At 42.8% G+C, this 15,818-nt stretch overlaps 1 protein-coding gene across 1 annotated transcript; it reads right to left on the bottom strand.

The window, feature by feature from the left end:
• LOC133896220 (vesicle-associated protein 1-3) lies at window positions 1-4,342 on the bottom strand. The gene is made up of 8 exons (XM_062336779.1): window positions 4,002-4,342; window positions 3,113-3,183; window positions 2,927-3,008; window positions 2,699-2,814; window positions 2,422-2,583; window positions 2,258-2,302; window positions 1,131-1,208; window positions 1-354 (listed from the first exon to the last, which is right to left on the bottom strand). Exons 1-8 carry the CDS (start codon window positions 4,057-4,059, stop codon window positions 244-246), a joined length of 723 nt encoding a protein of 240 aa, XP_062192763.1. The 5' UTR covers window positions 4,060-4,342; the 3' UTR covers window positions 1-243.
• Window positions 4,343-15,818: the final 11,476 nt, after the last annotated feature.

The raw sequence follows: 15,818 nt of genomic DNA, 5'->3' as shown, positions 1-15,818 counted from the left end.
TAAACACGAGATCACAAAGAATAATGATTATGGTGAATGTGACAGAAGTTGCGGCTGTTAGTCTTAAAAAAACACAAAGTCTACCAAATAAAAAATCTCAGAAAAGTATGAACCACCAACATAATGAACACAAACCAAAGTTTCTAGGATGACTGTTGTTACACGTTAGAGCAAGCGCTCCTTTTAGGAGGAAAAACACGAGGGGCCGCATACCATGTGTAAGGTATCCTGGGAGTATAGCTCTCATGTCCTCTTGAGGATGTAGCCGACAACGATGCCTAGAATGCCCGCGATGATCAAGAAGGTGATGGAGAAACTGCCGCTGTTTTTGCTGCTTTCTTTCCGTAGAAGCTCCTGATTCAAAGAGTCAGAAAATTATGAGTACTTGCTTGTTATATTCAAGTTCGTTCAATCTGCATTCAGAGAAGCACGCATGCCATGATTACTTATGCTTGTTGTTTTCTGCCAGAGCATTGTCGTGCATGTTAAAGCTTTAGATTTCTGTCTGTGGTACTTTTCTAAATGTGAAGCTACCAGGTATTCATCAGATTCCAGTCATTCAGATAACAGTAGATGTGGTTGCTTGAACTTTAGATCAGGATGCAATATATTTTCTCTCCATAACAGGGCCTTCCAAATTTTTAACTTTATGGTACACAAGTATAAAAGCACCAAAAAAAAGACAAACCAAAACAACACACACGGTTCCACGCAGACCATTATAACTCACTGGATGTTGCTAGTACTACCCTCTCACAAAATTATAAACTTTTCCCCTAAAATGCAAATGAGCAATATCGTAAGTTCCAGGATTTTTGAGAATGTAGCTCTTCAGCTCTTAATCTCTAAGCAGGAGCATTCAATTTAGCTTGCATTAAAGACCATTGAAGTTGACAATGTTCAATTTGTAGGAACAAGAAAGATGCCACATGCAGTAGTTTTCAACAGTTTTTTCCCTTACGATGACAGTGATTAGATAATCTACCAAAAATCCTACAACGATAACTGCAATGAACAATGTCCAATGCCCCCTGGGATGAGAATGGAAACAACAAAATGGAAAAATTTCAAGAATAATGTCACAAACTAAAGTATTAATTCAGGACCGCCACAATGTCAAGAGAACTTACCAGCTCTTGCCGTAACTTCTGGTTTTGCTGAATGGCAGACATTTTCTCCTCAGTTAGTTTGGAGATCATGGACGTTGCCTAACAATCACGAACCAAAGTGAATTCATCAAAACACAAAACTTTGAAAGGTACATTAGAACTTAGAAACAAACTAACAACTAACTTAGGTCCTGTATTTTGGCTCCCTGCTGTCAGGGACTCTTAATATCACAGAGACGAGACTTAAAGTATCAAATACTGTTCAGATCAAACAAATTAAATTTTCCAACTTGTTACATACCATAAGATGCAACATATCATGGATTAGAGCAATGTGTGTGCACATCAAGTTAGTTCATGTAAATCCAAAATCATAAAGCATTGCATTTTAGAAAACTAGCATGGAATGCATTCTGTTGCATACCTACATGCTAGACTAGAGCTATTTGGCTTGCCTCCTCCTAAAAGTACGGAGTTCCATGATTATGAGGCTAAATTATTTTTAGCTCTTTAAATCGGATAGTGAATCTGGTAGTACATAATCTCAGATAATCAGCAATTCATTCAGGTGATAAACATATGTGATGGTAAACTTCATCCAAGAAGATAGCATGTCAATGTTGCATTGTTTAAGACTAAATCAGAGGAACAGACCATTTAAATCATGCGTTCAGGTGGTGGTTATGGTACTCAATCTAAACGAACAAGGTCGTAGCGGCCATGGCCAACTGATGATACCATGTGGGTTAGTATCATTCCTGCCAAAGAACGTAAAAGCTTTCTTTCATTTCATGAAAGGATATTATCACTGAGGGATCGTGCTGCCCATCAGGCATGATTCATATCAATTGCAATTTGCAAGCTAACATATGCTTGCATATTCCAAAGGGTCATCTACTGCAGGGATTCATCATGGATGTCTAGACCAATTCTATCCATGAGTTTATTTCCAATCTTTCTTAACAATCGAACTATGGTCTGATGTGTTAACTCGTCAGTTAGGTCAAGGACTAAGAAGCAGGTCATATCACATAACTCCAACACTGTTGATGTGCAACTCACCAGATGTCATTGCAAATTGCAATCTTTTTTAATTTAATAGCACTGACTGTTCACACAGAGGCAATCATAAAGGTTAGATAAGCTACCTCAGAGGACTTCTCCTTTGTTGATTCAGCAGATGATCTAGAAACCTAAAAATTGCAAATTGATTAGAAATAATAATTCACTAATCATCAAATAAAACCATTAGAAGCCTGATTACAAAACTAGATGAAATAAAGAAATGAGATGAACTAGATCAGTGACTTACAGATTGTGGCATCGCAAAATGATGGGTCCCGTTTTCTTGAGCAAATGAGTGAGCAGAACTCCCTAGTTCAGATTCTTCAGGGATCGCGCTGGGCGTAGTAGTTGGCACATAAATCACACGCAGCTTGAATTCATCAACAACCCTCCCTGGCTCCTTATTGAACTGTCATCATGAAAGCACATGAATGTATGTAGTATTGACAAAATAATAAGCTAGAAACAAATGCATGCAACAAACGGATGGAAATAACACCACATAAGAATGCTGGAGTAGTTACCATTGCCGCATTAATATCTTGAGTTGTTGCACCATTCTCAGCTGCAACACTTTGAACTAGGAACTTGTCCTTGCATTGCATGTCAGGAGGTGCCTCCTTCTGTGCTTGCATTGTTACTAATAACAGACAAAACGTTAAGCAGGTATCTAAGTAAAAATAACAGAACTAAGTTTCGAAGCTATCCTTGCATGAAACTATTGTTCCATTATGTTATAGATTGGGAGCTACCTGTAACATCACAAGTCAACCCTGGTAATACAACGCCGATATTGGGGCGCACACAGTACTGCTTCGGGTTAGTTGTTTTGACCTGTGAGCCAAAGATGAGTTAAAGATTCATATCTAATGGTGCAACCTCTATGAGCAACTAAAATATCTTGGATCATGGACTAGTGACGTTTTACAACAAATTGCCTTGAATGCTACATAATGGTCAGTCTTATTGGTGAGTGTCATGGAGCACGAGCTCTGCTTCATTAATTCAACTGCATATACAAAAAAAAAGGAAGTCAGGCGCATATCAAGAAATAAATCCAAAGACGGTGTAATCCACTGGATATTCGATAGAAAACGTAAGGCAAACAAGCACTAAAACAGAACCATACTCATGACCAGCACTAATTTAACACATTTCAGTTCAGTTCAAGCTCAGCTAGCAGGAAGCACACATCTTTTACCGAGACAGACCGAAGTCTCAAATCCATGCATTCCATTTCACACTACCAGATGAATAACGAACAAAAGACAGTTACAAAGCAAGCCTTTTTACAAGATCCCAAGCCCCCGGAAGGCCAAATGGCCACCACAACGATGACTCGACACAATACGCATTAGAAGGATGCCCTCAATCAGTCTCACATAACACGTGCACCAATAAATAAAGAGAATGTTTGGTTGGCTTGCCCGTCCAGCTCGCATCGCCTCGCTCGGCAAGACAACCATAAGCCCGATTTCTTGCCCAGCCAGGCAAGGCAAGCAGCGGCAAGGGATCCAAACGCGCCATATATCCTAAACCCACTCAAACCCCAGGAGAGGAACAGATCGGTGTACTAATACTAGTACCCAATTTACAGGAGAAGCCAACAAGAAGACTCTCTTCTCCACAATTCTAAGCCTGATTCTACAGACCACTCAACGAATCAAACTGATCAGAGTCACAAGCCCATCCACGAAGCATCACGGACCTCGTTTCCGTCCCAAGATCCCATCTTTGACCAAGATCCATAAAAAAATGTACAGTCACAGCAACTTTCTGACGTGATCCAAACAGCTCGATCTGGAGACGAGATCTGGGAGGACTTACATGGAAATGCGAGCTCCGAAGGCTGGATCTCGAGGAAACTCCCGCTTCCGCCGCTCATGGTTGCTCCCTTGCTCCCTCCCTGATACAGTGATACCTCCTCCTCTCCCAGGAACCGAACAAATCAAGAATCCAACCACAAATCCCGACCAAAAATCGTTTCTTTGGCTTCCCACGGAATCAAATGGGTAAGCCAAGAACAAGAGGGCCCTCTGATCGATGGGAACAAGGAGGGGAAATCCCTAAGAAATGAGGTGAAAATGGGAAATTTTGGTCGCCCTCTCGAGCCCTCGTGTCTCGCAGTCCCGGACATAAAATGGTTGCAAGAGAAATGGATTTAGATATGGGATCATTTTCTTGGATGAAGTGACGCGTAATTGACAATTTTGCCCTTTGTTGGTAGTAGCAGCACTTGCCTGGGTGAGTGTGGAGAGCAAAGGGTGTAGATGGTAATGTAGCCGAGCTGGGTGGATCCGTGACGTGGCGCTTTAATCGGCGTGCACAGCTGGCTGCCAAATGTGCAAGTACAGGTGGAAATGGACGTTTTCCTCATTGTGCTGCGTACTTCGTTAATTCATTGCATAAATCTTCTATTTCCTTTTGATCTGTCGTTTTAGGTCAAATAATCTTTTTATTGTTGCATAAATCTTTTATTGCTTCACTGAGCTATATAGTTTTGGTCGGCCAAAGCATGCACTCAGCAAATAAGGATGTATTTAGTTGTATGAATTCTCTCTAGCATGCTTGATGGACACGTATAATGTAAAAAAGAAGCGTGTTTGGTTATTTGTATCTATTATTTTCGTCTACATGAGCGGATGTAAATATATTATCTTATTTTTTGCTGATGAGTGAAGCTAAAAAAACTTCACTTCTCATCCTGGCTGAGCGGATGCAGGCTCTTCATGCGAGTAACCGATCACAATCTCAACTCTTGTATCCACTCGTGCGGCCTCAGATTCAGTCAATCAAACAGAAAATTAGTTCAGCTTGTCCAGACAGATACGATCAACCAAACACTCTTCTTTTCAATACATATGACTACTCAGTCTATTTTCCCTCAGCCTGCTTATACAATCAGCTCTTAAAAAACACGTTCGAGCAACCAAACACACTCTAATTGGCCTATGATTTGGCGAGAAAAAGGCTAGAAAAGGCACTGTAGGCCTGGGCGAGCCAAAATTTGGCTTCAATCCAAACAGAAAATAGTCTACTTTCGATCCCTCAACTATAGCCTCTGTTCGATTTTCGTCCTTCAACTTCAAAACCAGAAATCTTACGTCTCCGATCTATCAAAACTGTTTACAACTTGTCCCTGGACACTCTAGACGGTTGTTTTGCACACGTGGCTGAGCTAACTTGGTGCTAACTCAGCACCCGTTCAATACGCCTCCCCCTCTCTCACCCCTCAGTCTTTTCCCATCGCCCGTCCCAAATCTGTCGTCGCTCTCCCATTGTCTCCACTCCAACGCACCTCACCGGACCCAAGATCTGTCGCCCATTGCCCTTGGCCTCATCCTACTCATCTGCGTTCAAGGTGTAGCGTGGGAGGAAGACGGTTTGTGACGTGTGCAGATCAATATTGCCCCGCGCGGATCCAGATTGGAAGGTTAGTTCTTTTTCTATGTAATTGGTGTTTGTTGAGTCGGTTTTCTAGTCACAGTAGTATTCTTTGTAGAAGATCAATTCCTTAATTTATTTACTGGTAGTGTGGAGTAGTCAATTTAATACATGTTTTGATCTTGTGAACTTGCCCGTATGCATGTAGGTGCTAGTGAGATGTAGCAAATGGATTTCTTAGACAAGCTTGTACTTAGATTTCACTACAATAGAGGGTTTTACAATGATGGGAAGAGAGTTGTGTATTGTGGTAGTTTGTAGGGTATGTCATATATGGATAGAGATAAGATGCCATTGCCAGAGATCTGTGGACACCTTCAAGACCACTGTAAGGGATTAGACATGGTGAAGATGCACGGGTTGTTCCTAGGCAAGCAAATTTTTAATGGATTGAGGATGCTTAGTGATGACAAGGCATGTCAGACAATGGCTAATTACATAACTGATGGCGGGGTGGTTGATATATACACGGAAGAAATTATTATTGATGTCGACTGTGATGGTGAAGCTGAGGGTGATGGTGAGAAACAAAGTGACCATGACTGGAAGAATGAGATTGATGCTCTTGAGGCTACAGAAGAAGTTGCTAACACTATTTGTTGCACCGCCATTGTCTCCAAAAGAAGTCGCGAAGGTTGTATAGTCTTGGTATTCCTTTGCATCAGGATCTAAAGGCAAGAAGGTGTCTTCTTCAAAAAGGTCAAAGGGCAAGATAATGAATAAGCAAGATAAATCAAGCATAGATAGTGATTGGCTCCCTGGAAATTTTGACAGCTCTGAAGATGATGAGGAAGCTAAAGAAAACATAACAGTCTATAAGGAGTTCAAGAAAAAGTTTGTCCGGGGAGAATATCTTATCCATAGATAAATCTAACAAGGTTATCACAAAGAAGGACATGTAACAACTCTAAAGAGATGTTGTGGCTGAAAAACTGAATGATGGCAGTGAAACCTCATATTTTCCAGTAGTGAAGAGGAGGATAGCTATGATGAAGCAGGAAGTGATGGTAAACTGATAAGAAGAAAGCCAAAGTTTCCCAAATTTGGTAAAAAGGCAGCCAATCCTACTTTTAGGCTAGGAATGACATTTACAAGTAAGGATTATTTCATATAGGCAGTCAAGAAATATGTCATTGCTACATTCAAGGTCATCAAGTTTGCTAAGAATGACCTAAAGAGAGTCATGGCAAAATGTGACCGGCTCACTTGCCATTGGACCATTCTGTTATCAAATACAACCATGACAAATTGATGGCAAGCAAGTACTTTTAAAGACCAGCACACCTGCCCACCAAGGAGGGATAACTCTCTTGTGATTGCCAGAAGTATAGCTGATCAGTTCAAGACATCCATCATAGCTAATCCTGCTTGGAAGGTAGATCATATGAGGCAAATTGTGCAAGAGCAGATGAAAGCTAATGTTAGTATTTCCAAGTGCAAGAGAGCAAGTCAATAGTGATGCATGAGTTGCTGGATTCCATGAAGGGGCAATATGCTAGGATATTTGATTATCAAGAAGAGTTATTGAGGAGCAATATAGGTAGCACAATGGTTGTTACACTACATCTAGACAGTCCAGATAATATTTTCATGAGAATGTACATCTATTTTGATGCCTACAAGAAATGTTTTCTAGCTGGATGCAGGAAGGTCATATGTTATGATGGTTGTTTCTTAAAAGGACCAACCACTGGAGAGCTTCTTTGTGTATTAGACAGAGATGCAAATAATCAGATGTACCCCATAGCTTGGGCTGTGGTTGAGAAAGAGATAAACGATTCTTAGGATTAGTTTTGTGATATGCTTTTTAGGGATCTCATGGTGGGTGAAGCTGAGGGATGGGTCGTAATTTCATATCAGCAGAAAAGGACTTCTCAATGCTGTTGAGAAATAGGTGTCAAATGCAAAGCATAGGATGTGTGCCAGACACATCTATGCAAACTGGAGGAAAACTTACTAAAAGTGTATCTAGGCATCCGTGTGAGTTTTGGATGATTAATAACAAATGATTAAAGGACTAATAAGTTCAATAAGTTGATGAATAAGTAGTAGTCCCATCAAAAGAAAATAAAAGGATGATTTAGCGACCCTCAAAAAGAACAAAGAAGCAACATATAGTTATCCCTAAGTGTTTAAGTTTAAGTTTGAATTTGAAATTGAGTTTAGAGATGATGTACTATCAAAAGGGATGCACCGATGAATTTACTTGACATGTCTTAGTGCTCATAGAATATCTAGGACAATTTGAGAAGACACATATCACCCCACGACCACTGGGAATCTATAATTTAACTTGGGTTCTCGAAAGTTCCAATTTTGGACCAGAAGTTCCGAGTTAGTCAGTAGTTTCGGGTTCAACCCAGAAGGAAGCTCTCAGTATTGGTTTTCTCATGAAACTGGAAGTTCTGGTTTTGGCCCAGAAATTCTGAGTTCGATTAACTTTTTGACCTAAGTTGGAAGTTCTAATTTAGGACCCAGAAGTTTCGGGTTACGCAAGAATGCTCTATAACAGCTAGTTTTTTGGGATTGGGTTATGCAAGAATGCTGCTTTTGCACGAAAGAGACAACCTTTAGAGCCAAAAGGTGCTCACTCCCACCATCCTTTAGATTGATATTTGCAAAGATTTGTAGGTTGGGTTGTGAGAGCAAGAGATTAAGTGAGCATAATTCCTATTTTGAGCACTTGAGTTCGTGAGAAAGTCAATTCATCATTGGATTTGTTACTCTTGGAGCTTGGAGTTTATAGACGGCTAGGCATCGCTTGTGAGCACCCAAGCTTGTGGTATGTCATAGAAAAGTTTGTGAAGGTCGCGATATCGCCTCCAAAAGGTAAGAAATCACATAGTGACAACCAAGCTCGATCTTTATGATTGTTTTGTGAGGCAAAGGGTTGAGAGAGATCTAGCTCTTTAGAGCCCTTGATGAAGATGTAGGGATCTCATTGGACGGGTCCGAACTTTGGTAAAAAAATCGTTGTATCCTTCGCTTGGTTTGCTTTATTGAGCACTTATTCCTTTTTGTTCACTTCATCTTATACTTGGTTGATCTCTACATTAGTGCAACTCTAGTTGAAATAGATCGTTTGCATAGGTCGACAGCTTCCTTGTGAACTTGTGGATATGCATTACAAGTATTACAATTGAATAGGGGTGGTTAAAGTTAAGTTTTCGAGAAACCAAGTTGAAATGTGTCTTGGTTTATATGTGATAAGTTATTGATAATGTTGTTATTTTGGTTTGTTGATTTGTGGATTGCACGAGCATGTATATGTGTTGCCATTATGATCATGGCTAACCAAAGTTGCAGAGAGAAATGGAGTTGGCGTGTTTGTCTCTAAGTTCAGGAAAATTGTACAAGCCGGATAATCTGACGCTGTGCATTTTGTACACGCCGAAAGGTCCGACATTTAGATCAGTTTCATGCTGGAGTATTTCATCTTAGAGGCAAAAATTGAAGTGTACACCAGAAGGTCTGGCGATAGAGTGAAGTGAACGTCATAGCTTTTTTTTCTGAGAGATTGCAAACTGACTTTGATGAACTTGTACTCGTCGGATGGTCCGACGCTCAAAGAGATGAACGCTGGAGTTTTTCTTGCAAAGAGGTCGTAAGATGGCTGGTCTGGAGAAGAAATACATGTCAGATGTTCCATCAATATGATGAAGTGTACACTGGAGGTTTTCTTATAGAGAGGTTGCAAGATTGCTGGTCCGGAGAAGAATTATATGTCGGATGGTTTGGTGATAGGAGTTGAACCAAAAATCAAAGGATCTAGCACATTCCAAGTACCTCCTTGTTGGATCGTCGTTGCTCCAACAGATCCATCGTACATCCTTAGCACCACACTCACAGTAAACCACTGGCGAGTAGTTGAACGGCCCCTCTCTATACAAGATTGGGGAGGAGAACTCACAACCCCCTCTGCCAGTACTTGCTGTCGAGCGCACCGATTTAGAGTTCATCGAGCTTGCCATGATGGTCGGGTGGAGGTGACGGGAGAGCGACGATGGATTTGGGGCGGGCGGGCGACGCTAGTGATGAGGACATGGTTCCTTTGGATATAAGCAACATTACTAGTAATCCTCAAATCGTACAAAGGCCAATTATAAGAGCACGTGCATGATAATTAAAACACTAGGTGAACTCGTTCCTCACTATTCATATCTTCTTGGATGAATTACTACTAAATTCTTGTGATATTTTATTGCTTATGAATATTAGAGAGGCATCACAAGCTCACATGGATGTAATCACTCGAGTGCCAAGTCTACTCAAACAACAAGTCGAACTCCAAATTTGGCTCGGAATATGAGAACAGCACATCGGTAAAACGGACATAACTCTCGCATACAAAGTCCAATTGAGGCGACCTTGAACTTGCTGGAAAGCTTATGACTAGCCCTTTCCAATTTATTTGGGCTCAAACAAATATTCCTTATAGTTTAGTCAAAGTCAAAGGAATAAGGTGCTACATCACCGTTTTGAACCTTGTCAGATCATGTAATCGTGTTGAGGTCGGAGTCCAGGTTGTGTACGTCTTTTTCTAGATCCACATAACCCTAGGGTGACCTCTTCACATCCCTCTATATATACGTAGTAGCCATCATAGTTTAGGCTCAATTTTTGCTTAGATTATTCTATTGTAGACAGTTTCGTCGTTTATCAATTTGTAGAACCCTAAACTAGAGCACTTTATTGGTAATCAACAATATTTAGATTGCATCTACCTGTTCTTGCTTGTGTTCTCGATTTATTTGCAGGAAAAGCCTTCTTGGTAAGGTTAACCACGTCTTGAGACGGTTGATAACCAAGGAGTAGTGGTGTAGTGATTGCGAGGGTTCACGATCTGTTCTGGTCGGAGCCTTTGGATCATCAACGTCAAAACTTTACCAAATCTATTTATCATATTACCTTCGAAAGATCGGACAAACCCACACCAGCTAGGGTTTTTGATGGGAGAGCGGTGACAGATTTAGGACGAGCGGCGGGGAAAGGCTGAAGGGTAAGAGAGAGGGGAGGGGAGACGCATTAAACGGGTGCTGAATCAGCCCCTAGTCAGCCCAGCCACGTGTGCAAAACAGCTATCCAGAGTGCCCAGGGACGAGTTGTAGACGGTTTGATAGATCGGGATGTAAGATTTCTGGTTTGAAGTTGAGGGATGAAAATCGAACTGAGGCCATAGTTGAGGGACCGAAAATGGACTAATTTCATCCAAATATCAGATGGAGCACAAAGGTCAAAACCAACTTTTTGGTAGGCCAACTGCGGGCTTCGATCCAAACCTGCCCTTGAAGTGTCCAATAGCTTATAGTCTTGGGAGCAAATCTCCATCAATTGACCCAAACAATAGATATCATAATGTCCGGATTACTCTCAGCCAAGATAACCCCACCACCACTCTACTCTCTCATCTCTCATACACACTCGTTTCCCACCTCCTAGTGCCGCCACCCACCCCATGTGTCACCTTGCCGATGTCGCCTCCAAACCCTCAATCCCACGTTGGTCGCCCTTCTATCTCCAGCGACACCTTATTACCCCGTCTACGGCATCGACTGCCATTAGATCCTCCACTCGCCACTCGTCGCAGTCCCCGCCTATCAATGATTGATAAAATTGATTGTATAAATACTTATTTAAAATAGGGATACATGGTTATCAACTGTGCATATCAAAGAAGAGGACACGAGTTCATACATTTCTTAAGATAATAGTCATGTGTGATGTTTTGCTTTAATTAATCTCGGGAAAAGACAATTAGAATGGGGTGTGTCTAGATCTGGTCCTAAGGACCTCGATGAGTTCTCTCGTATTCTCGTATTTTTGCTTCTATCCAACTAGGCTTGCCTCGTATTGCTTGTTCGACTTCTCCTTCCCTTCTCCCTTTGACGTACCCCCTCCACTCCTTATATAGTCGAGTCGGGGTGATATACCATGCTTAGAGCCTTTGAGTATAATCTTTCTAGATTGTATTACTTTTGAATATCTAGAGAACTCATTCCTAATCTGAGAATGGTTTTCGTGTAGAACATGATGAACTTTTTAGAATATCGTCACATACCTTATTTATCTAATGGGGGTTATAAAACCTATCATATTAGACTAAGGTCATGTGTATGGTGGATATACGTATCTAGGATTTATCGTATTTCTAGTAAATCATTTAATTGCTAATTATCAAAATCTCATCGGCATCCACCACACTCCTCTAATCCATGGCCGGCAGTTGCTGGTCCTCTACCTTCCCCCTCCCTCTGTGCTGGAGAGCCACAAGTGAACCTAGAGCCCTAAAATCCCTCACTATAACCCTAACCTAGCGACTTGCAGTGGTGGCATCGCCAAAGACGAGGATGGCGACCTAGCGAAGCATGAACCGCTGCGTCAACCCAACAGTATGGGCCATCGACAAAGATTTTCTAGATTTTCAGTAACTCGATAAGGAGACTTTCCATATAGTCTTCTTCTTTTTTGTTGAAAGAAATAGCTTCTTATCTTATACAAGCAAGAAAAAAAGTGTGGATTATGAGAATATGGCACTCTCATAAGTCAAAATCCAAGATATGCCACGTCATGCCCTACCAACACGTGAGGCCTTAGTTCGCGTGTCGTTTGGACATGGGAATAACAAACTTAAAATCTATTGCATATTCTAACGGGCCAACAATAGACGGCCTCTCTAGCCCCCAGGTACTGTAGCTACTGTAGCTCCATAGCCTCGCCATCTGATTAGGATCCAATGAGGCCTATACACCAACAAATCGATGTGCCCTCATGCTTCCACGTTGCACCACACATGGCCCCTATTGATTGGTGGGTCGTGCCTTCCATCCGCCGTCCGAGCCCTCACCCACATCATCACTGCTAGAGCCGACAAACAAAAAAAAGAAAGAAAAATAAGGAGCTGCTGGCACAAAACTCACCGGTAATGCCTCCCTACACAATAAACCAAACAGATCGTACGCCGCCACAGGCACACCATGACACACGCACACACGACACGGAGGTCGACGCCACAGAACATGAGACCTCAATGGATCCGACCTAGATCCACTGAGATCCACACTTTAGATCGACGGATCTAGCAAGATCCGCTGGCCTTCTTCACATGTGAAGGGCCGGCGAGGCCTCCACCGCCTTCTCCTTTGCCTCTAACTACCAGAAGGCTAGGGACACATAAAGAGCTCAGCGGCGGACTTCCCCGACCCAATCTAAGGGCCCCTCCACTGGACGTCGAGACCCCTCTTGCTTCACGCAGGGCCGCCGCAAAGGCCCCACGCACCTCCATCGCACACCATTATGCTGCACAAGTCACTGTTGATGCCTACATCTCCTTCCAAATTGACGACGACCCTACCCTGCATAGACACCTCCTCGTCGCCTCCACATGGCCCGACTCTGTGCTGAGTCTTCACCGCTTCCTCTGTCATTGCGGTGTTGGCACATGACATGATCCCCCAGCGTGGCGCTCAATCGGGCCCGCGAGGTAGCCGCCGACGAGCTTCTTCGTCGCAGCCCCAATGCCTTCTTCCTCCTCCGTGTCGACATCGAGGTAGCCAGTGACAGCATGACCCCCAAATCGACCGGATCTGGATGTGCGTCGACCCGAATCGTGGCCTTCCTCAAGCGTAATGGTCTGCCCCATGTCGCACATGGCCGACACCCCCAAGCTCCCTCCTCCCCCGGCGAGGCACGCAGACAAGGGGTGGCCCCTTCAAATCGTGCCTCAACCAATCATGTTTCCATCAGCGGTGGTGATGAGGAGGTGCGCCTCGGAGTCGGACCACAGTGACACGAGATAGATGCTGGCTCTCATGGCGATGCAACACAACAACCTGTACATGCGGCAACGCGACACGATAGACTGTGGACCTCCACCAGTCATACCGGTCTCCATGTCCACTTCGGTGAAGATTGAGGAGAAAGAGAGCATAGGAGACACCACACAGAGAGAGGATGTTCACATACGAATACGGATGCGTGAGTGAAGCCATGAAGAAACATGTGGCTATGTGAGAAAGCACACATCTGTGTACTCAGCAATGATCGGTGGAGAGCTGGACATGGGGATCGATGACATGGCACAGAGCTGAGAAGGCACTACCCATTTTACCAATCGATTTACTTTTGCAACCTACTGTAATAACTAGGATAGTAGGCATGCTTCGTTGTGCCCGTGTTCCTTTGTCGCCACCGGCTAGCTCTCAGGCTCCTCGCAGCCTGCAAGGGAGGTAGCGCCATCGCCCCGTGTCCCTTTTGCTCCTCTGCGTCGACATCGAGGTAGCCAGTGACTGCATGACCCCAAATCGACCTGATCTAAACGTGCATCGAACCAAGTCGTGGCCTCCCTCATGCGCGATGGTTGGCCTCGCGTCGTACGTGGCCTACACCCCCAAGCTCCCTCCTCCCTGGCGAGGCACGCCGACGAGGGGTGGTCGCCTTTAGACTGTGCCACCGTGGTCGTCTTCTCCGAGCACCACAAGAAAGAGAAAAGGAGAGGAGAGACAATGAATGAGGGGCGGCTAGGGTAATGGTTCGGGTAGTCATCACCCTTAGAAACCGATCGCAGTAGACCGTGGGCTGAAGGAAAGCGAAGTGGGCCGAGCCGGCCTTTGTTGTCGGCCCACACATCGGAGGTAAAGAGAAACAAAAAAGAAAAAGGGAGAAAAGGGCTCCAAGCCGCTGTAATGAAGCAAGATTATCCTTCATAGTTTAGATATGCCGCCTCGGGTTTCCTACATAAATATAGACCTAGCTTGCATTGTTCCTGTATGGAGCCTTATAGTATTAAAATTACTTCTTATAGGAATTTAATCGCTTTCATAGTTTAGATATGCCACTTCGGTTTCCTACAGAAATATAGACCCAGCTTTCCTGTATGAAGCCTTATAGTGTTAAAATTACTTCTTATAGGAATTTAATCGCTATATAGTTGTGTCCATGTTTTAAATTCATTTAAATGCATGTAGGACTTTCTATATGTAGGTTACTATGCGGTTCGTTCTGAGAACATGGGTCCCATGTAGTATTTAGTCTAAAAAAGATAGTATATTAATTTGTCATTATGGATGCCTTTCTCCTCCATCTTTATGAGCTGTTCGCCATCTTCCATTTTTAGTTTGCCATTATGGATTAATAGTGATTACTGAAAGGATGTTAGGCCAACTCCAGCAGTACTGTAGCAAATTGTACTGATGCTACAGTGTTGCGGAGGGAGAATGAGTCTGTATTTTTTTTTTGGACTACTGTAGCAGCACGTATCACTGTAGCAGTCCTGTAGCAATACTGCTCGCAGGGACTGGCAGTGGACCCGGAGGCAGAAAACACGTTGGGTACTGTAGCAACACGGTATCAGTACTGTAGCGCACTGTTCACAGAGGCTGACAGACGGATCCAGAGAGAAAAAGAAGAGTAGAAGATAGGAAATAGGTAGCTGCTGGAGATGAAAAAATAAGGACTGCTGTAATAGTGATAGAGGATGCTGTAATAATGTTTTTGAATATGAAAATTTGAGATAGCTGCTGGAGATTGACTTAGACTTCTTCTTTTTTTAAATTGACTGTATAAAGTATAATAGCTTATCTATTTCTAAGATTCATGTGTAGGTGTGTTTTGTCGGACTAAAATGCATGAAGCATCGTGAGTATTGAGTGGTCAAATACATGATGTTCTCATAGGCTTTATTTCCATTTTAAAGCTCCTCGCTTCTCAAAGAAATATTTATGTCACTCTTTGCTTGACAGGTAGCTGTGTCTTAACTGCCCAGTAATGTCAACAACCTGATATTACATGGGACCAATTCTCGATATGTGTAGATGGGTTATACTTTGTTGTAAGATGTCAGACATGACTCCCATAAATGTTGTTTGTATTAAAGTGTCAATCGTGGCTAAATGTGTATGTAATTTGCTTTGAGCAGCAGTGTTTTGAGATTCAATTCAACCTTCACCGCGCTAGGCTGCGCGTCAATCTGCATAGTTAGACCTATCGAAATCAAATATCCTCATAATTTAAAAATTATAGAGGATGTATGGGAGCTTCAAGTTCCAATTAAGGTTTTGAAAGTTATTTTCTCTAGCCCTCATGTGCAGTTTGCTAAAGCTTTCGAGTTGCAAAGGAAATACCACGAAGTCCAACACTCCAAGGTTGTATTCTTCTAGATTAGTACCCTAAGGAATCAGCATTGGTATCGCTTCCAACCGTTGT

Source organism: Phragmites australis, chromosome 16 (assembly GCF_958298935.1).
Source record: "Phragmites australis chromosome 16, lpPhrAust1.1, whole genome shotgun sequence".
NCBI classification, from domain to species: Eukaryota; Viridiplantae; Streptophyta; class Magnoliopsida; order Poales; family Poaceae; genus Phragmites; species Phragmites australis.
Note: the sequence above shows the minus strand (reverse complement) of the source record. Positions and strands in the feature narration are given on the sequence as shown.